Source organism: Euprymna scolopes, chromosome 40 (genome assembly GCF_053919585.1).
Source record: "Euprymna scolopes isolate OS-2025 chromosome 40, ASM5391958v1, whole genome shotgun sequence".
Taxonomy (NCBI): Eukaryota; Metazoa; Mollusca; class Cephalopoda; order Sepiida; family Sepiolidae; genus Euprymna; species Euprymna scolopes.
This window is the reverse complement of record NC_136521.1, coordinates 71508660-71532814: the sequence shown is the minus strand read 5'-3', so window position 1 is coordinate 71532814 and position 24155 is coordinate 71508660. Positions and strand designations below refer to the sequence as shown.

Here is a 24155-nt window from a genome sequence, read left to right as displayed (position 1 = left end):
AAGTAGGGCAGGTCGATTTGCAACTTTTTTCAGAAAATCAACATGGCACTGATGATGATAGTTGGGATTTGATGTGATAAGAACATATACCAAAAATTAGAACCTAATCTTGAACAGAAAATTGAGCATTTAATTTTAAAAATCGTGTAGAAAAATGCGGAAAAATCCTTCATTTTCGTAGCATTTTTTACAACACTGACTTTGAAATTTCACTATTTTTATAAAATATTCAATTAAAATTGATATATTTATATGAAATACATTGAAATAAAAATAAATAAATGAATTATAATTTTAATTATAAATCACAACTAGCAAAATATATCAACTTTTACTGCATTGATTAAACAAAAATTGTAAAAAAAGCTAATTAGCAACTAAGTCTTTTAAATTTCACAATTCAAAAAGATATGTGGAGATGTATTAAACAATATAACAATTTGATACAAGTTACAGAACTATGTATTTCAATTTTTTATTAGAGGCAATAATATAAACTTATAATAGAACTAAATTGTTCTATATAACTTCCTTTTGAGGAAAATGAAAGTCTAATTTGCTGGCATGATGACTTTGTAATAATGTTTCTATGTCTTGCTTCCTGCCCATATACAACTTTGTGAGAAAAATCAATCAAATTTGACCAGTGTGTGGCTGCAAAAATGATAGCAGTAATCTTTTTCATTTTTTTTTTTTTTTTAGTTGTTCACTATTTCTGGAAAAAACAACACAAAAAAAGCAAAACAATTATTTGAAAATACTTATTTTTTATATTTTTGCAATATAATATGAATAAAACTAACTATTGTTTAGGTAAATTAAGAAAACTAATAAAATTTAATGGATAAATATTTATTTACTTAATGGACAAAATCCTTTGAATGCCCTCTTCTCTCACATCGAATTCATCTGAGTTTATCATCGGTATTATATTTTCCAGAAGTAGTGCAAAAGCACTATATTTTGAACAGTTTAAAACAGTAATTTGGATTTCAGTTAACTGTTTTGTTCTCTGAATCATATTAAAATATACTGTTGTTGGTTAAAAAAAAAAAATATTGTCGGTTTTGATCTCAAACCAACTAAGTACATACACTTGAATGATAAATTTGACCAAAATGTTTAATTTATCATAGTGTTTGAGGATAGACAACTCTAGTCCATAAACACATTAATCTTGTGGTTTATGTTAGCCATCTTCTTGATTCAAGAGCCCAATTTTCTAAGTTAACTTCTCCACAAGAAATGGCAACAGCATACTCAAAAAGTAGCCTCTGATCTTCACACTTAAATTATTTGTTTCTTCTGCTGTCAGATGATGATCGGGAGGGACACTAATTTTTTAGAATTCTACTTGAGGCAAATCTTGATAATTATTGATACAAAGTTTCCCCAAAGGACCAGTAAATGTTAGGCTTTTTGTTGTTCCATCAATTAATTTAAAAATTGCTGTAAATTGCAGTTCTTCTAGTGGAACCTGAAAATTTAAAAATTTGCATGTTTAATAATAGAGCCAGATTACATAATAAATACCAATATATTATTATAGTTTCCACAAAAAAGGAACATAATTGCAAGTGAATCTATAGAATTAATTTTACCTCCTTGTTAGGAGGACAAGTGCAGATTATGTACCTTGTTTGACAATTTTCTATCTTGCACTTCACTCAGGGATAAGGGTTATTGCAAGTACAGTACGTTAGTGTGGAGATTTGATGAAGTGTTTACTTAAGGGGGCGGTTCATTAGGAATTTGTTAACGTTGGACTTGAAGACATCCAGGTTGTAGTCAGGTGGGAAGCAGGCAGACGGAACAGAGTTCCACAGGCGTGCAGTTCTAAGAAAGAAGCTTTGTTTATGGAATCCACGTTTTGATTTAGGCACAGATAAAGAGTGGGGGAAATTTTTCACAGTGGATTCAGCTAGACTGGTGTTTTTCGTGAAAGATTGGCAAGGGAGGATCAGAGATTGGAGTTCAGACGAGCACCTGCCATGGAAATAACGATAAATAATAAGGATAAATAATAAAGAAACGTTAAGTTTCAATATCAATAACGAGCATGTTTTGCGACAGTGAAATCTAAAATGTTTCCACCCCAAAAAAGTTCCTGAAATGAAAAAGCGAACTTTGGTCGTTATTATTTAAAAAACATAATTTTGCCTTTACACTTAATATATATTTTATTAATTCATTATCCTCACTCATTTTATTTAAAAATGTAGTTTAAAATATATTTTAAATAATGATTAAATTTTCTTAATAGTATGGATTGTTTTAATGACAGAACGTTCTTAAAAATTTACCGAAAAACTTTTAATCGCTTCAATTTTTCAACTTTTATTTAAAGTCATTTCCTCAAGCAAAGATAACGATTTTGAGAAAAATATTTTGTGTAGGTCTTTTTCTTTCGACTATCATCATTATTGCCTCACCGGAGTTCCAAAATCGACCTGCCCTACTGCACAGTACCGTCAAGAGGGAAAAGACTATTTTGGTCTAGACTGTTTGCTTTGTTTTCTTCAATCTGCAATTCCGCCAAATATATTTTCCTACTGAACACAGTTCATCAGGTTAAAATCAAAAGGCCTATCTGTTTAAGAGGCCTACAGAAATCCAACTTTGCTGGAATCTCTCTCTCTCTCTATATATATATATATATATAGAGAGAGAGAGAGAGAGAGAGAATGATATCTAGGGTAGACTACACATAGGCTAAGATGTTTTATCACTGGACATAAAAACTTACAGATCAAGAGGTCTCATAATTGGAATGGACATTAATTTTTCTAGGGTTTCAAGTGGTTTAATTTCTTAGCGTGAAACCCTTTCCAAAAAACAATTACTTTTCCAAGTGGAGAACAGACTAAAAATGCAGCACCGTGTACATTTACACAGTACCAGAATAGTGTAATGACAGATGTTGGTTTTGGTGTTGTGGCTTCATCGTCCTAGGAATGTTGTTTCATTATATTTTAATTATTTAGAAACATTTCTTGGTTATGGTTTGATTTGCTTCTGAGGATCATGAAAAATTGATATTGCATCTCTTGTAGATCACACAAAAGATGCTTTGGAATTATAATGACATTGTCACGCTTTAAGGCTCTCGTATTAAAAAGAATCTTTTGATATGAGGTTTAATAATTTGAATATTTATTTTTTAGCAGGCTGTTATCCTCATCTTCATAGTTATTGTTTCATCATGTTTTGGCCAACTTATCCTCTGGTCTTCTTCAGGTTGTTAATCATGATAGGATAGGAATGCCAAGTCTTGTAACTGTATTCCAAGTGATTACTGCCTTCCATAGTTGTTGTTGTTGTCGTCTCACCACGTTTTGGCCAACTAATCCTCTGCTTTGGGTAGGATTGAAATCGCTATATTCACACAATGCTCACCCGGAACCATAGAGACTCAACACCTCTATCCACTGTGCCATGGGCCCTGAAGGGTGATCAAGGCTGAATATTATGGTCTTATAAATCCAGTTTTTATGTTCTTATCTGGCCTTTAATTGTCAGGTCCGTATCGAATGGTATTACATATTATTTTTTTATTTCATGAAATCCTTTGAGATGTAACCACCTGAAGAAGGCCAGAGGATAGGATTGCCGAAACGTAGTGAAACAACAACAACAACAACAATTATGTAGATGAGGATAACAGTCTACAATAAAATAAATACTCCAAAAGAATCTTGTTTTTTTTTTTTACGAGAGTAGTTTAGTCAAAACTTGGTTCACTTCTCACTCAGCATTAAGTAAAGATGTCATAACATCTCTCATCACAGAAAAAAATGTCTTGGAATTGCATTCTATCATTCATTAATAGACAAAAATTATAGTTTAAAAAATGCATCAACCATGTTGAATTGCTGAGAGAAATGAGGAAAGACACACCTTGTAGGTATCAACTCATGATATTGCTCGATGGGTAGATTTTGCGATAACTACAGGCTTCATGACTTCAAGTAAAAAGAAATCTTTCTTTCTTTATAAAATTTGACGATTTAGAAAAGTGTCTCAGTCAAATTTATTTTTGAGCATTACTCAGAACATGGCATCGTCTATTTCATAGATACAATAAAAAGAAATTTCTTAGAATTGCAATTCTAACATCTGTTAATAGGCTAATATTTTGAGGGAATTTTCCCAAATTCTGCACATATCTCTCATGGTAACCAACTGTAGACTCCTCCTCCTCCTCCTCCTCCTCCTCCTCCTCCTCCTCACAATAATATTTGTTTTACATGTTGGCATATGTTAGACAGCTTTTGAAAATTCCTTCCAAACTATCTCTGGTTAGGTCCCTCTTTCACTCAAATACATCTTTATCACTCCCTCCCATATTTTTATTTGACCATCCCTATTGTGTTATTCATAAGACTGGCCAGATCTCTAGTTAGGGGCTGTTTTAAATTCGTACAATTAGGCGTGCCTCCACAATCAGACATAAACACAAAAGTCTTTCGTACTTTTAAATAACAGGAATGAATGATTAGAAACAATGTTTATTTTCCAGTGACAACACTTACAGCATGGAGGGGTTGCAAGGTGTGTGTGCAAAATGACAAAGATAATGTGTCTGCTTTCCTTCCCTTCTTTTCTCATTGTCTGGCTGTCTATTTTATTGGAACTGATGACATCAGAACATTCTTCCATGCATTGTCTTAAATGTCGGTCAGTTCTGCTAATACCTATCCCTGGGGATTCTATGTCCCCATTTTGAACTTCTTTGACATCATTCCCGGGCGCACCTGGATTCAGGATTGCTACCTTAATCTAGGATTTGACCGACTTTCTTTTGACGTCATTTTTGCAACCTCAGATAGCCGAGAACCACCTCTGCCACCTGCAGCCCTGCCTCTGTAACACCCCTACCAGCTGCCCCTGATACTTCTACATTTACTAACCAAAGAATTCTCGTCCAGTAATCAAAACCAGCATCACTTATTTCATAGCTACAATAAAAAAAAATAAAAAAAAATCCTTGGAATTGCAATTCTAACGTCTATTAACAAACTAATATTCTGAGTAAAATTTTCCCAAGTGTAGAAATCACTTTGCATACTGATCACTCACTCATTGCAACAAATTGTAGACTCCTCCTCTTCTTCTTCCTCCTCCTCCTCCTCCTCCTCCTCCTCCTCCTCCTCATCATCATCATCATCATCATCATCATCAGTTTAATATTTGTTTTATATGTTAGCATGTATTAGATGACTTTTAGAAATTAATTTCCAAACTAACCTATCTCTGACCAAGTTTTTATTTGTCCCTCTTTCTCTCAAGTCCACCTTTATTACTTCCTCCTATGTTTTACTTGGTCTCGTCTTGCCAACTGATTTTGTGGCAACAACTGATCATCACATCTACTGACCAAAAACTTTCATTCATTCTTTCATTATCATATTCAGTTTAACATCTGTTTTACATGTTGGCATGTGTTGGACAACTTTTAGAAATTGATTTCTGAACTGCCTCCTATCTCTGACCAGGAATTTCTCTCAAATCTATCCTTATCACTTCCCATGTTTTTTTTTTGGCTTTCCCCTACTGACTACCATGTATCTCGGCTGTTCTATATCTACTAATCCAAGTACTCTCATCCATTCTTTCAATGTAACAAACTCCTGCTTTGCACACATTTCCCTATACTCTCCATCTGGGGTCACAGATTTAACATTGTCTTTATGACTAACATTACATATTCATTATATCCCCCCTCTCTCTCTCTCTCTCTCTCTCTCTCTCTCTCTCTCTCTCTCTCTCTCTCTCTCCAAACTTTAGGTTGGTAAAATAAGGGAGATAACTTATTTTTAGTCTTTTTAAACAATTGATTTTAAAGATTTTTCTTATTTATTTCTACATTTATTTTTTATCTTAACATATTTTAGCCTTTTTTTTTTTTCTAGGCAGTTTATTTTAATAAAGATTTTTTTCAGCATTTGATTTTTATTTATAAAAACAACAATTTTGTTAAAATTTGTTTTGAAATGAAGTAAAAAAAAGTTTGTTAGCTTGATCTTTTTCAAAGTTGAATAGAATCAAGAATGAATAGAGAATCACCCAAGGACAAAACAGATGAAATAATTTAATATTAATGAGTATTCAACATCAACTTTTATGTGTGAGCTTGACATTAGCATTTCTATATGTTCGTTGATGATTGTATAATTTTTTGCTTGTCATTTTCTTTTCATGCTTGTATGTATGATCTTCATTTTGTATATAGATGCTGAGATCGTAACTGGCTTTATACCTTTGTAACGTGCCATTGTTACCATCACAAAGGACAAATATAAATAAATCTGACTCAGCTTTTCTTTCTTTTTTAACATAAGTCATTTATTACCGTTTTTCTTTATCCTCATCTCAACGTCAGCTTAAAAGTCTCTTACTTCTGCTCCACTACACGCCGGCCAAAGACAGCCATATGTCCATCTTTTTCGACCGCACTCTTTATTCTCCCTTCGTTTTACACATCCGTCCATCTCCTTCGGCATCGACTTTGTTTCTCCTGACCATTTAGTGTCCTTTTTTTCTTTTTCTTCAGACGCAAACTCGAGCACATTTCCCAATTTGCATATGCATTCAAACGCTGCTCCTGCTGCTAATACAATCGCTTGCCATTCATCCTTCGGCTGCTGCTATTTTCACATGCGCTCTGTTCCACCTTCTGGGGGTCTCACACTCAAGAAAAATAAAATAAAAAAAACAAAATAAAGTTTCCTTATATGCCACGACAATTTAGAAGTTTATCCAAATTAAGATTTGGTTCATTTCAACATTACTAATGACATTGCATTTCTTATAGATCAAACAAAAGACACATTGGAATTGCAGTTCTATAATCCTTTGGCAGACAAAAATTATAGTCTTGAGTCAATTTTTTCACAACTGTAGAAATCATTTAACACACATCACTCTCATGCTGACTCATTGTTTTTGTGAAAGAAAGATGTCTTTTATATTTAAAAGTTTAAGAGAATAAAGAATGAACAGGTCTTATTTATTTCCATTCCCACTGCAGGAAGATGTGACACAAGGTTGGAAGATGAAAAGAGTCAAGCCAGCAAGAGGAGCACTCTGGCCTATTAAAAATTGTCTCAGCATTTCCTTCTACATTCTCATATTAGGGCACCTCAGACAGCAAGTAACAAAATTACTCCACCTAAAATATGGTAGGCAAAGTTTAAAAAGATGGACCTTCTAACACTGCACAAGACGAAATCAGCCATTACTCAACCAACAGGGAAAAGGCAATTTCAACAATGGCCCAGATTCTGTTGGTTTTGGTGTCATGGGTCAAAAATGAATAGATAATCAGGGAAGAAACAGGGAATCAGCCAGGGACAAGACAGAAGAAATAACTGACCATTAATGAACATCAACTTTTGGGTGTGAAATTGATATTCATATCATAAACAATTTTTCCCATGATAAATCTAGAAATCACTCCACTTCAGATGTGCAATCCCCTGAACAGTAAGTTTTTATGTCTAGTGACAAAACACCTTAGCCTATGTGTAGTCTATCCTAAATGATATCATTATCTCTTTCTATCTATCTATCTATCTATCTATCTATCTAATATATATATATATATATATATATATATATATATATATATATATATATATATATATATATACTAGCATAAGTGCCCGGCATTGCCCGGGTGTTTGGAGGTGTATGCTGAGCAAAAAAAAACAAACAAAAAAACGGTTAATTTTTTTAAATTTGACCCCTATTATGACCCCTTAACATTTGTTTTGGGGTCAAATCAAGTTATTAAGTTAAATCCATGTCCAAGGAACCTATATCTAAAATTTCAAGTGTTTAGACCAAAAATATTGGAGGAGTTTGGTAGAGTTCTCAAAAGTCAAATCGTTAAACTTTGACCCCTTACTCACTAAATTTCTGGCTGAAATCCGATCACATCGATTTTCCCAAATCTCAGTACCCTGTATATCAAATTTCGAGTCTGTAGACTTAAAAATGACAGAGTTATTGAGTATGGAAATGTACACACACGTACACAGAGAGGCACTTTCACTTTTATAGACATAAAAATAATAGATAGATAGATAGATTTGTTTAACAAAAATATATACGCATACATAAATATATATGGAAACAATTTTGTGTTTACTATAAACTTTTTACGCAAATATTATGCAAGTATAAATCATGTAAAATATCTGCATGAATATAATTACAGGTAATACTTAACTAAAGATGATTATCCCATTAAAAAACCGAAGCAACTAATAGGGAATTAATTAAAATGAATGTTTAAAAGAATATGCAAATTAGCTAGATCGTTTGCTAGTGAATGCAATTCCACAACCAAGATATAAGAAAATTGTATTTTCTTTTTAAATAAATAGAAAAGAGGGTTTTTCATATGAATATCGATACACACAAAAGAAAACCAGATTTATAGGAATATAGATATACACACACAAGATACCTTCAATAATTTTCCACATTTTTTTTTTTTGCATGGACACTTTTATTAATAGTATGCATATGAAACTCTAGTCCCTTTTGAAGTAATCTCCTCCAGCTGTAATACACCTGTTGTACTGTTCCAACAACTTCTGAAAGGCCCCATTGAAGTCCTCTTAGATAAGCATGTCAATGACCTGCATCACAGCCTCTTTCATCTCCTCAATTGTCTCATCATAACGACAGCCTCTAAGGTTTTCCTTGAGCTTAGGGGATAATCATAAGTCTCAGGGAGCAAGGTCTAGACTATAGGGAGGGTGAGGAACGATCTGGATGCCTATCTTGGTCATGACAACGTCTTTCTTTCTGATTTTCTCTGAGCATCTTTGGGACAAACTTCCACAAATCTTCCACATCTTCAGTTCCTCACAAATACTTGTGTGTACAGTTCTCACACTGACATCAAATTGTGCACCTATTTTCTCTATAGACACACGACTGTTCTTATTCATGAAATTATTTATTTGGCTAATCAACTCTAGTGTTCTGACTTCCTTACTCCTCTCAAACCTTTCATCATTCCTCACAAGACTCCCTGCCTTCCTTGAATCTCTTATGTCATTCAAAAACTGATGCTCGATTCATGTAAGATGATCAAAAGTAGTCTGAAACATTCTGTGGCATTATTTCCAAGTTTAAAACAAAATTTTATTGCATAGCATTATTCTAAAGTATCCTTATGTCCAGATTGTATTTATGAAATCCACCCGCTGTGACAAGCAGGCCTTAGTAGATGTATTCCAATTTCTGCTGTAGTTGTTTATTTGAACCTGAAATCATAAAAATTGGTTAGTCATCTCATAAGATGTACATCAATAACACAACATTTTCTAGAATCTATGACAATTTTAAATGCCTGTACAAAAATGTCTGGAAAATTTATTGAAGGCACCTCATAATAAAACATGTTAAAAAACACTTTGAAATGAGTTAAAAACATATTTAATCTAAAAAGGAAACACTAGATAAGTGGATAGTCCTTAATCCGCGGAGTTTCAAAGAAATACTTTTTCTCATCAGAGGGTAGGAATTAGCAAAATGCGGGATCGGATTTTGCATGCAAAAGTATTTGATGAAATAACAAGTAAGTCAAAGATCTTACTTGATAACAAAAAGTGAATCAGAGGGAATATGGTGAAGAAAAAGGTGATTACACGTGAATGGATAGTCTGGTGGAAGATAAATAATCCAGTGACGGTAAAATCCAAATATATAACTTCAAGAAAGTTAATTGAATTTATTCATTTATTCAATAAGGATGATGCATCAATTAGGGGTGTAAACTCTTTATACCATGGTATTTAGAAGCCTAATGCTTTTCAGAAGAGGTGACAAGATGCTAGGTAACATAATAGAGATGCAAGGTCTAGCAATAGTTACTTTAGGAACGAAATAATTTTGTGAGAAATAAAATATTGAGACTGTTTGGGGTGAGGATGGCAGAATTAAAGTGATCTTTGTGATATAAAAGCAATATAGTTTTTATTATATAACTAGCCTGGGTGTTTGGAGGTGTGTGTTGAGCAAAAAAAAAAAGTGGTAGTAGGAAGTAGGCTCGAACCCGTACCGCAAAAAAACGAAAAGAACGTGAAAAAAAAAACGTGACATCTTTGTTGTTGCATCCATCACCAAACTGGAAGTGGCGAAGGTTTAAATTAAGGCTAGTCAATCAAAAAGAGGGGATGACTTTCGAAAATAACGGCGAAAAAAGCGACTCCTCTTTGTAGAAAAGGGCCCAGTTGAGAGTGAAGGAATTAATGTCTTTAATCAATTTTTCGATATTTGTCGTCTGAAGGGTCGAGCTTCAAAACTTTTGACAGAGGTGACGGATTTTCACGAGATCGATATCATTTTGAAGCTCAACGTCTCAGACAACAAATATAAAAAAAATTGGCCAAAACCATTAATTCCTTCACCTTCAACTGAGTAGTTTTCTACAAGGAGGGGCCGATTTTTTGCAAGCCATTTTTGCATATTAGTTGGATTGACTTCCGGTCGTGTCATGGAGCAACGGTAAGGCGTCAGATTTTCTTTCATTTTCTTTTCCACCTTCGCGACACAGGTTCGAGCCTGCCTACTTACTACCACTTCTTTTTTTTTTTTTTTTTTTCACAAAACACACCTCCGAACACTCGGGCGATGCCGGGCACCCAGGCTAGTAAAATAATAAAGGTGAGAAGATAAGTTATAAAGGATAATTTTCAGTGGATAAGATGGAGGATAAGTAAAATAAGGGGATAAAAATACAAAAGAATATGAGACAAAAAAGTATCAAACATTAGTACATTGTAAATTAGAAAGAAAATTGAAAATTAGATTCGATAGTATTAATATTTTAAAAAAACTAACAGAATCAAGTAACATAACAGTAACTTCTTAACATACCTAATTTCAGAATACATTCCGGTGCTATAATACCCACCCACCTCTCTCTCTCTCTCTGATATAAATATATCTTGGATTTTGAATTGCAATTCTATCATCTGTGTAGATAATTAAGTTTGGACTCACTTATGGTGACCAATTATAGTTGAGAAAGGTCTTATTCAAAGTTAAAGAGAATCAAGAATGTATAGGGAATCACCATTTATCAAGACAGATGAAATCATTTACCATGAACGTTCGAATATCAACTTTATGTATGAGATTAACAATACTTTATTTTTATTTACTTATTTTTATTTTTTTGCATTTTCACCCCAAATAAGGCACGGTGCCACTTTGATGTAGGGGGGCTACTACCTGAGACATAATTGCAGGTATACTATGAAGGGGGTTGAGCAGGAAGATGTTTGTTTACATTACACTTGAACTTCTGCATTTTAGAACAGTTGGGGAAGCAGGAACTATTAGAGATAAGGCTTTCAGGCCTCTGGGGATCTCTACTGCATAGGGGTAGGATTTTGCTGCTTGTTGAGTTCGTCAGGGAGAACTTATGTCGAGGGGGTATAAGGGCTTGAGGTTTGTCGGAGCATCTACCATTAAAATATTTGCAAAACCAGCAGAGGGATACAACTTTTCGTCAATGGGACAGAGGCTGAAGCCTAACAGTTTGGGACCCTATTAGGTTAGCAACTCTCTTTTGAATTTTGTTCAGGAGTGAGAAACCAGCAGTAGATGCACCAGCCCAAATGTGACAACAATACTCCATACATGGGCGAATGGTGGCCTTGTAGAGATACAGGATACTTTCAGGCATAAGTAACTTTTTAGCATGGTAGAGAGAACCCACCTTCCTCGCAGCAGCCGTGGCAATGCCTTGCTGTATCTGAATAACATCAAAGATAAGAATAACAGTCCAAATATAAATTCTATCGACTTATTTTAACAATAATTTAATGAGACATTTCTGACTTTTTGTAGTGAGGATTGATTATTCATATTCATATTATTTGGATTCTTTGGACTGCTGTTTTTATCTTGAGTGTCATTTTCACAATATTTTAGTCAATGTAACCTCCGACCTTCTTCAGGTGTATTTTGTTGAACTCATGAATCTTATAAAATTTCGAACAAAATCCTTTATTTAATCCATGGGAGTAGCATGTTCTCATTCCGTCAGCCATGTCTGGGTAGAAGTCTTAAGTAATTCGCAATTGTATTTTTTAGTGTCACCAATCTTGATCATCAGTGTGAAGTTACATCAACCGAAGTGTTGTGAAAATAACACTCAAGGTGAAAACAATGGTTTGAAGAATCCAAATAATGCAAATTTGATTAAGCATTGAAATAAACGCATCATTAGATTTAAAAACAAATCAATATTTTCCTGTTTGACAGCATTTTTACATGTCCAATAAAACAACAATAATAACAAGAGTTCAATCATGTCTTTGTATTTATGTAAATTAAATCCTTGAATCCTGTCTATCAGTTCATACTATCAACATTCACCTGTCGTCATTGAAGGCCGCCTTCTACATCGACTTTTACAAATGCAATTAGAGAAAGATGTTGATTTTGTTTATTTTTCATTCACTTTTCATTCCGATCTGTTAATCTTCTTCTATCAAACCAGTTTCCAAAGCATTTCTTCATATCACTTTTGTAATAAAGGTTATCTATTATATAAATCTCAAACGTCTGTTTGTTTGAGTGATTGTGTGTTTGTGTATTCGTATATCCACTAAAAAACGTTTGTCAGCCGCATCGGACCAGGTCAAAACGGGTACTATCTTAAAGAGCAATCCTTCAGATGCGTAAGATGTGAAAATTAGAAAATAAGATTAATTATGTGGTGATCAATTTGACCATTTCTTGCAAAGGGGGTCACTTTTCGTATCGCGATTTTCACAAGTCACGCACACATAGCAAACTGAAAGTATGTTTAAAAACATTATTTTGCAATGTTATAACATCATAAGTAATCGTGGCTGTGACAGCTAGCACTTTAGCCAGTAACTTTTTCCCTTCTTTTCCTCTTTCGTATTTCAGGTCTGAACTTAGTTGCTACGGCTCATTTTTTTTCCTCGGTCACATGAGCACTCGTTTCTGTTTTGATTGAAAGAAAAGTTGTTTTGATTCATATATATATATTTTTTATGGATGGGATCTGGAGAATAGCTACTTTTCTTAGTATCCCTTCTGCCGAAATATTAGGTGGGGAGATGGTTGTCCTTTTTTGGGGGTGATTCCATTCTTTTGTGAGGGTATCGATGAAAGTGCTCAATATCCTTAGTATAGCAGCTGTGTCCAAACCAGACTTCATGTCCACCAGGACAATGCCGGGTATCCATGCTAATCTATTATATAAGGGCAAATGTCTGTATGACGTCATAAGCATTTTTGGTCGTGTGAACATAAAACGTTTGGCCGTAAGTTTTTGCCTTCTTCCTCTCCTCCGTATTTCACGTTCAAGCCCAGCTACTGCTGCTCATTTTTTTTTTCTTGGTCACTTAGGCACTCCCTGCTATTTTGATTGAAAGAAAAGTTTTTTTTTATTTATTTATTTGGGGACGATGGGAGTTTTGTTTCCAGTTCACGGATAACGTTGGGCATCCACCTGCTAGACTATTATATAAAGGGCAAATGACTGTGTGTTTGTATGTCTGCTAAAAACTTTCGTCAGCCTCATCAGACCAGGTTGAAACTGGTGCCACCTGAAAGAGCAATGCCCTGGATGCATAATATGTGAAAATTAGAAAAAAATATTAATTCTGTGATGGTCAACTGGATCACTTTTTGGAAGGGGGTCCTTTTTCACATCACTCTTTATGCAAGTCACGCACACATATCAAATTAAAATTATGTTTAAAAAGCTTATTTTGCAACATCATGACGTCATAAGCACTTGAGGCCATGTGGACAAAATAGTTTGTCCATAAGTTTTTGCGTTCTTTTGCGTTTCATGTTTGAGTCTTTTTCTTTCTTTTTTTTCAGTCACACAGTCACTCCTTTCTATTTTGATTGAAAAAAGAGCTATTTTGATTTATTTATTTTTTATTTTAATTTTAATTTTGTGGGTGGAGATCAGTGCACAGTTAACAAAAATTCCAGAGAATAGCTACATCTCTTTCTATCCCTTCTGCCTAAATATCTGGTGTGGATGGTTGTCACATATTTCTTCTTTATTTTAGGTGATTACATTTTCGTGTTTTTATCTGTTCTTTTATTTCTGAAATTGTTGTGGGGTATTTACGTAGCCCATGATGAAAGTGCTCAATATCCTTAATATAGCAGGTGTGTCCAAACGGAACTTTGTGTTGACCCAGGCAACGCCGGGTATCCATGTTTATCTGTTATATAAAGGCAAATATCTGTATGTTTGTGTGTTTGTATGTCTGCTAAAAACTTTTGTCATCTGCATCGTACAGGCATGATCATGACATCATTAGAAAGACTAAAAAATTGGAAAAAATCATTGACTATTTTGTGTAGAAATGTCGTTTTGTTTGAAGGAGGGGTCAAATGAAAACTTTGCTTTCGATATGGTTTGCAAACCATGCATGCACTAACCGTTGGTATGTTCTTTCGTTTTAAATAGCTAAATTTGATACGTTATAACATGTGTCCTCATGGGTCCATTGATAAAAGCGCTCGATTTGCATTGGCACGCATCTTTTTTTTTTTTTTTTTCTTTTTTGCGTTTACAAAATTTGGCTTTCAGTTTCGCTTCTGGCTGATTGTACCTAAGTTCCGGTTTTCACACTTTTTCCTCCACCCCACTCCAGCTGTCACAATTTTAAAAAAATTATTTTTTTACGACTGGGCTAGGCTGCACCCTCACCCCCTCTCTCGATAGTTATTACTAAATGCGTTTATAATTCAAGGAATAATTTACTGATTGCTATTTCAGCTAATCCATTATAATAATAATGCAAAGTATCTTTGTGAACAAGAAACAGCGTTTATGATGATGATAATGATTTGTTATTGTTAACTGATATTTTGTTGTTAAGTGTCCAACTTCTCTATAGAGCTCATGAAGATCATGCCTCAGGATTGTCTGGTTTGCATGAAGTCCTTCTTGTTGGTCACAGCTATCCATGCATGATTTCAGGTTTTTACTCCTGACACTGACAAAAACAAGTTTTAGTGATTGTGTGCAAAGTCGAGAAATTTTTTTACCTTATACACTCAAAGAAATGCCACAGAAACAACATTGTCACTCTCCCTCCATTGATTTGTGGTTCTGTGCTTTACATGGTTTTGTTTGCAATAAGTCAGAAAGATTCTGAGGCCAACCAACCCTGGATTTTCACCAGAGTTCTATTATCTGAGTAGTTGAAACACTACCATGTTACCACTACCTCCACCATAGTGAAGAAAAGTTGGACGTGGAAGTGATGAAGTTAGTTCGAGTGACTTGGATAAAACTGAACATAGTACATTGCATAAATAACACCAAAGATGAGAACTCTTCTTTAATTGCACCCTGGCCACTGCCAACATCGTCACCTCCATCATTTTATGTGTGTTATCAAATTGAGAAAGTTATTTGTGCACATATAAGAACACATATAGTGTGCCTCACTCTTAGATACTGTTTAGATATTTAGAGATGTATAATGTCCATGAGAGCATAAGGACATTCCTTACAAAACAAATGACCATGTGGCAAAAATCTATTGCTTTACACACATGGAAGGGACAATACAGACTTCAAATCTCAGTGTCCAGCAAGCTATCTTTCAAGGAGATAGCCTATCACTATTGCTCTTCTGCCTTACAATTGACCTATTCAGCAAGCTCTTTAAAAATGTGATGCTGGGTACAGGCTTAATAGAAGCAGGAAAAAAGAAAAATGTAAAAGAGTAAACCATTTACTCTTTATGGACGATCTCAAACTCTGTGCAGAGACAGAAAAACAGCTTGTCTTCGTGATAGAAACTGTAAAAACTTTCACAGAGGATGACTGCACAGAGTTTAGATTTAACAAATGTGCCAAATGCACAATAAAAAAAATAAAAAGAAAGACGACATCCAAATATCTTTGATTCAATGACGGCTTTATTGAAGATCTAGGAGAGAATGCCACATATAAGTACCTCAGTATAGAGGAAAACATAACTGGAGCATGAAAAAATGAGACATAAGGTGAAACCAGAATACATAGCATGCCTTAAAAAGATCCTCAAATCCGAATTAAGCCCAAAAATACAAAATAACTGCCATAAATCAACTGTCATCTCATATGGTTTTGGTATTATTGACTGACTTCAATGCAATATCAATAGGCTAGATACAAAAATAACCTTACATAAAATAATATAGAGAAACCAATGTATGGACAGGATAACCATATCACGAAAAACCTCATTGAAATAAACCATGCATATCGAACCACCATAGTAAGCATGAAGCAGTACATCAAAAGTTCAACAGATATGACAATGGAAATAGTGAGGGACCACCATGAACATCTACCCCAACCAACCTCAATCACAAAGCTTGCTGAAAACTTTGGAGTGTCATACTAGAAAATACTACCAAGGTATATGATGAACCAGCAACACAGATTGCAAGAAAGAAAAGAAGGAAATACACAGAAATCGAGATAGACACAAGAAAACAAGGATGGAAGCAACATAAAAGAGCAGGAAAGTTCCTGGAGAAGCTTAACCAGGAGTATATAAACAGGGATGCTTCACTTCAATGGCTCAAGAGTGGGAGACTTCCATTTGATGAAAAAACTCATTGTTGCCAGTCAAGATCAGGGCTTAGAAATGGATTAAACAAAAATGGCCTACAAGCAAATAGCCAGTACAGGTTTTGCTACTCAGTGATTGAGAATCCGAGTCACCTAATATCTGGATGCCCAATCTTATTGACAGATGGTCTTTACACTGTCTACCAAAACAAAGTATGTAAATACCTCCATTGGAAGATCTGTGGAGAGATGCAACTTGACAAATCAAACATCTGGGAACATGAACCATCATCAATAATATCAAATGGAAAAGTGACAGTGTTCTATGACAAAGACATACAGGCGGGCAGATACATAAAAGACAAGGCTGTCAAACTGGACATTGTAATATGGAACAAGCCCGAAAGAACTACGCTCATTATCAATGTCGCAGTCCCAAATGACTTTGGCCTTAATAGAGTTGAACGGGAAAAAATAAAAAATATCAGGATCTAAAAAATTATCTAACATCGACATGGCCTAATAAAAAAGAATCTTCAGATATACTTATAAGCAATCTCTAGAAGACCAAGCTATAACAAAATACAGATAGCAACCATAAAGAGAACAGTATTTCTTCTTTAAAAAACCCTTGGATATAAATTTAAATCATTATGGAATCTAGTGTTAGCTCCAGGGGGAAGTCCCTTGATCTCTTAAAACTAACTGCAGTAAAATAATAAATAAAAAAATTGAATGCCTACTAGAGAGAACTTGAATGCTTACTGGACACCATTTTCGAGTGCCTAGGGTTTCTCTGTACAAGGGTTTGTCAGGACACTCTGGTGTGAGGATACTTCCTTCTGCAAGTAAACTCCGACTAAATATTCAAAATAATATAATATTCCCAGCCGAAATAAGATATTCAACATTGGCTTATGCAAAGAATGTTGTACCTTCTTCAAGTGATGTTGCCTATAGTAACAGCACTAAGCCATCAAACTAGATGAATTTTTGTTCTGGAATCCAATAAGATTAGGCAATCATAAGAAAGATCTACTATAACACAGTTAACTGATCAATTAGTGAAAACAAATTTAACAGTCTTCACTTCTTTATGAACTCAACATTTGAGAGATGAAGGAGAATTTAATACAACACTTGAGTATTTGTGTACCTCATAGAGATCAAGTGTTAGCCCCAAGAAGAGTCCTTTGATTTCTGAGAACTTTGATAGAAATAAAATAAAACAAAATAATATTTTATTTTTTTGCAAACACACATGTATAGTATTTTATTTTTTGTGTAGCAAAGAAATGATATGAGAATGCTACATAGGATGTATAATGTTAGTCTTAAAAACAGACTTAGATCTGATGATTTCATAGAAAGATAAAATCTGGACAGTGTAGAGAAATGTGTGCAGAAGAGTAGACTTTAATGATTTGGTTATATTGAAAGAATCGATGACAGTTCTTGGATTAGCAGATGTAGAACAGTTGAGGTAACAGGTTCAGTTCACAGGAAAACATTGGGAGAAAGTGATAAGAATAGATTTGAGAGAAAGGAGGATACAAACCTGGTCAGAGATAGGCTAGTTTAGAAGTTGTATAGCACATGTAAAACTCATGTTAAACCAAAGAAAATGCTATTGCTGCAGCAATAGCAACAGTTTTGAGGATTTCAACATGACAATCTCAAGTAATTTCCTAGGATTTATAAACCTGATTTTTGTGAAATTCTTACAATAGGAATGAAACTTCAATTAATAATTATTCCCAAAATTTCAGTTGAACTAATCTGTTCAGTTGTAAATAAATGAATATAACGGCATAAATAAAGTGGGAATTGATTCAAACTGATTGCAACTGTCCATTGCTTACATTCAGTATGCCACCATCTGTTTCAGAGAGTGGAGATTTTTTTTTTTTTTTTTTTTTTACATAGGGGTCACCACTTATCAAGGCCCAGGAGCCACTCGGGAATAAGGGTTATTGTGTGTACAGTAATCAATGGGATAGTATCGTAGTAATGGTTAGTATTGGGGATTTGCTAAGGTGTCATTACTTAAGGGGGCGGTTCATCAGGAATTTGTTTGTGTTGGACTTGAAGACATCCAAATTGAATTCGGGGGGGGGGGGACAGGCAAGCAGCAGAGAGTTCCACAGCCGTGCAGTTCTAAGAAAGAAGCTTTGTTCATGGAATCTTTCATTTGTTGTCATAAACACACTTTATTTTCAATCACTATGGATAATAATCAATGCAAAAATTCTCAGTGATCGTTTAACTATTAAACTTCATAATGAAAGATCGTTATAGTGAAAAAATCTTAAAATCATAGTATCATTACCCTTTAAACTAACTAAAATTAACAATAAATATTTTTTAATAATCTACATCATCATTGGTATCCTTCCGTTTAGATAGGCGATAGAGAATCGCGCCTGAAGGTTGTTGTGAGTGGTGGCAACGGTTGCTGTGACTAAGCAGACCGATGCGGGAGCGGCAGATTCTGTTACACTTCCCACAGGAATACCCTCTGTCATGCTCTGCCGATGCTGCTGCTGTCCTTTTGCACTTGCCTCTCTTCTCCTCCCACTGTTCATTTCTTCTCTCCTCGCTCTGCCGGACACACTTTTTGACTTTGACCTTCCAGGAGTCACAGTCTGCAGCATAGGATTCGAGGTCAACAGGGTTAATGTTGCCGGATTTTAAGGCCCTTTTGTACTCATCCTAAAATCTGAGGAGTGGTCTACCAGTTGGTCTGCTGCTAACTGAGAGCTCGCCATACAGGATGTCTTTGGGGATTTGGCCATCCTGTATGCAAACGACGTGCCTTAGCCAGCACAGACGTCTCTGGGAGAGGAGGGAAAATATGCTTGGAAGATTTGCTTTGGCAAGAGCGTCTTTGTTCAGAATGCAGTCCTGCCATCTAATGCCTAAGATCTTTCTTAGATTGCACAGATGGAAAGCGTTTAGTCTGCGCTCTTGGTGCTTGTAGAGGGTCCCTGTCTCACTGCAATAGAGTAAGATGCTGATGACACAGGCTTGATATATCCTCATCTTTGTGTTTATGGTCAGCATGTTGTTACTCCACGCTCTCTTATTCAAGTGGGCCATAGCTGTTGCTGCTTTCTCAATGTGGGTGTTTAGCTCAGCATCCAGTTAGAGGTTGTTGGAAATAATGGAGCCTCGATAGATGAAGTCATTCACCATCCCCAGTGTGTGATCACCAATGGACATGTAGGGGATGTTGTTGACATCTTGAGCCATGATCTTTGTTTTCTTGAGGCTTATTGTCAGACCAAACTCATTGCAAGCATAGGCGCAGCGCTCAATGAGTTGTTGGAGGGCTTCCTCAAAATGGACCACTAATGCTGCATCATTTGCAAACAGCATTTCCCTGCATGTTTTAGCATGTAGAAAAGGCTTCCATCTCCTCTTGTCCGAATATAGACACCAACTTCAATTTCATGAAAAGCATATAGATAATTCAGGTCATAAAGGGTTAAAACTGATTATAACTTAACACTTTATCCATTACGCCACAAATCCATATCTCCTCAGTACAGGTAATATTAAGAATATAATTAAAAAATTACTCAAGAATTTTATCTGTCATAGCTGACAAAAAAAAAAAAACAATCTATTCCCACAGATTGAATAAAGGGTTTTGTTTAAAATTTGCAAAAACAAAATCCTACTTCTTTACTGTTGAGGTCCATAAATACCAGAAAGCTTTCTATTCTAATAGTTTTTTCTCTCAAACAGCTAGACTTTGAAATTCCCTTCTTGCTACCTGCTTACTGATATGCAGAAGTTTAAATGTAATATAAACCAACATCTTGTTAATCTTTCCTAGGCATTGTCCCAAATAGTAGCCCCTTTATGTTTGTGGTGGTATATCTTGTTAGGGGTGAATGTAAGTAAAAAACAAAAAAGATTGACAAAAGGCACTGAAAGAAGAGCAGAGATTACATTAACCTAAATGTTGTGAGAATAAGATCCAAGATGAGAACAACAGTTTAATAATTAAAATAAATGATTTTTCATTTCATAAGAAATTATACAGCATAACTCGATTTTCTAAAATTTTCAAATCTAATCTTACGAAACAATGCTTTCAAAATATTTGATTAACTCATCCTACCGGGTGTTGAATAAGTCCTGTTACATTGTAGATTTTCCTATTCAAATTAAGCCTGGTACGTCATTTTGGGTAGAATTAAACAAGTTTGGTTACACAATGATTTATTAGTATACAAGGCATCATATCATTCAATGTGACCACCTTTGGTGGCAATGACACGTTCCAACCGAGGTCGGAAACTCTTACAGGCCTTCCTGACGTAAGGGGGTTCAAATCTGGCGACTGTGGAGGCCAAAAGTCTTTGGGCCAGAAGCTCATGTTAGTCTCTAACCAGTTCTGCGCAATTTTGGCGGTGTGTGCGGGTGCGCCGTCCTGCTGGAACACGTAATCTGCTTTCTTGGTAATCTTTTTAACCCATGGAAGAACTTTAGTTTCCAAAATGTCTTTGTAAACAGCGGAGGTTAGCCTGTATCCCTGTTCAAACCACACCGGGGGCATCTTCTCCCCATTGGATGCTACGACCCCAAGCATCATGGCAGATGCTGGATGCTTAGTGGTTGACACTCTCTTGTGGTTAGAGACATCATTCCCAAAGCTTACGACCCGGTCGTTCTGCCTATTGAAGATTGGATCGACAGTGAATGTTTTCTCATCGGAGAAAATGAGGATACGATTCCCGTGGCTCTTTAAGTCATTCAACAGGCAGGTGCTCCTCTCCAGATGTTTATGAATCATTGCAGCACTCAAGAGGGGTTTCTTGGAACGTCTTAGACTCTTTCCTCCCATGCTCTTGACCACCCTGGACACTGTGGATACAGAAATCTTTATCTTTTGTGCCAGTCTTGTCATTTTCAGCTCAGGATCATTTTCAAAGGCCTTTTTGATGGTTCCACGCCTAATTTTTTGAGGCCTTCCTGATCGAGGTCGATCCTTGAGGGTCTCCGAGTTATTCAGACATTGGGCAACATGATAGACAGTCATTCTACTGACGTTTAGTAGCTTTGCAATGTCAGTTTGTTTGCGACTCGCACGCAGCAAAACGGAGATTTCATTTCTTTTTCCTTCCATTGGGTTGTACTTATAATTTAGGATTTTCTCAGGACTCAATATTGTATCTGCAATATATAAGTATTAATTAGACGTACTCAAATGTTAGTTACGATCAATAATAATACATGAATTTATAAAAATAAAAATGTAACAGGACTTATTCAATTTTTGCACTAACCACACAAAACACCTTTGTTTTTAGAGGTAACGTTTTACCTCTAATAAAATATATTTTAGAAAGAAGGAAACAACAAAACTTCTTTTGAACAATAACAATGAAAAGGGAGTCTATTTCACAGCAGGATGTTGAAGGTAGGTTTTTGGTAGAGGAAGAAGGAATAGAAAGTTCTTTTTGGGGTCTGTGTCGGTCAGTTGGTATATTCTCTATGTCGTCTTCAGTTGATAGCAGTTGCCTCCAGTAGGTAGAGGTGTCCAGTGGACAGGAGACAAGAGAGGGGCGGTGTTGCTTAACTGGAGGTCAGGTCCTATGACTAAGTGTAGTTCCAAAAATTAGTTCTTTAGGAGACTGATGAATCAATGTGCCCTAACTGTCAATGAGATTGGCCATACAGTTTTTCTCAAATAGAGGCCACCATACCTAGATTCAGCAACCCCAACAAAACAAGAAGGAAAAAAATAGCAGTCCTTATTTTGATAAGGGTGAATGCCACCAAAAGTTTCAGAAAAAAAAATGATTAATAAAAAAATTATACCACGTAACATAGTTTTCTAAAATTTGCAAATTTAGTCCAATAGTTGATTTGATAAATATACATTTTTTATATAATTGTTCCCCGAATGTCATTTTCTAATGTTCTAACTTATCTTTTTTTCTTTTTTCAACAGAGAGTCGGACATTTTGATCCAGTCACTCGTACAACCCTGACGGAAGACAATCTCATTCCAAACTTGGCCATGAAAGAAGTTATCGATGCGTTCCTAGAAGAGAATCCCTGGGGCGAAGATTACTGAACATATTCCAGAACAGAACTGCGGAGGGGGGAGGGGGGTCTTTTTTTTTCTTTTTTTTTTTTTTTTTTTAACATCACAACGCCCACAACTACCACATCCAAAATATTACAGGACATCATCAACCCATATAATGCAACAGACAGTTGAAATAATAACAATACTAAAACAAATAAATATTAAAAAAAAAAAAACAAGATAGTGTGTATATTTTGGAAGAGGGAGAAAAAAAATATAAAAACATTTGAAAAATTATAAATTGCTACTTTTTTTTTGTTGTTTTTTTTTTTTGGAGGGGGGGATGTTCTTGAATGGGGGGGAAGCCCCCCCCCTCCATGTTTTTAAACTTAAATATTCCTTTTTTTTGTGATTTAAAGATATTTTGATATCTTTTTTAAAAATGACGTTTTTATTAAAAGGAAAAAGAAAAATGATATCTTTTTATTCATAAATTTCCCCTTCAAACTTCTGTTGGCAAAGTAAACATGGTCAATAATAATAATAACTCAACAACCTATGACCCATTGGGTCGTATTTGTTAGATATATTGCAAAATATTTACTACTAAAATTCTGATTTTGTTACCTTACTTGCTTGTCACTGTACACACTTTTTATCAGCATCATCAGGTTGACACACTGGTTCTTGTTAGATAACCAAAGTTAAGCAACATTGAGCCTGGTCAGTCCCAGGTGGGTGACCAATTTGGGAATTCCAGATGCTGTATGTAGGAGGACGTTGACACCTCCCTGCAAGAGTTGCAAAAATCTAACATTGTCATCTCCCCTAACGGAGATATACATGCGACTGGGGACCGCTTGTGAATTTCATACTCCTATCGAATTTCCTCCTTTGAAGGAAGCCAGTTAAACTCACATAGGGTTAGTGCCGTTTCCATTCCAATGTTTAAAGTGGTTGCAAAAAGGACGAATGATGAGAACTGGTGAGGAATGATTTGGATTATTCAGACTTTTCAACCAATCTAACCTCCAACTGTCTTCAGGTGTATCTTGTTCAACTTAGGAATCTGTACAAAATTTCAAACAAAGCTCCTTATTTAATCCATGAGGGTAGGTTGAAGTCTTAAATGATTTGTGATTGTATTTTTTATATTGCCCTTACTGAAGATTGAACCTTCATCCCCCAGAAGATTGTCATTTAGAACTAATTATTACTTAGCACTTATAATGCTAGGCCATAGGTTCTTGTAAAAAGTAAGAAGGTTGGAAATTACGTTGACCGAAAAGTTGTGAGAATAACAACTGAGATGAGAACAGAAGTTTGAATAATCTAAACAATACAAATGTAAGTAAAAGATATGAGCGGGGAGGGACGAAAGAGGAAGTCTATGACATCATAAGTTTCATAAATATTTGGAAATTCCAAAATATTTTCACAAAATAAGCAACATATTAACAGCATCAGAGTTTTCGTAGTAAAATAATAATTGCCTCATATTTTGGAAAT

General features: G+C 35.1%; 1 protein-coding gene across 1 annotated transcript in view; it reads left to right on the top strand.

Moving 5' to 3' along the window:
• Positions 1–22758, top strand: part of LOC145265640 (E3 ubiquitin-protein ligase CHIP-like) — a 243636-nt gene extending 220878 nt beyond the window's left edge. The window contains exon 7 of the mRNA XM_080121707.1: positions 22566–22758. Within this exon, the coding sequence (XP_079977833.1) occupies positions 22566–22691 (126 nt within the window). The 3' untranslated portion in view covers positions 22692–22758. The remainder of the gene's footprint in view (positions 1–22565) is intronic.
• The last annotated feature ends 1397 nt before the right edge of the window (positions 22759–24155 follow it).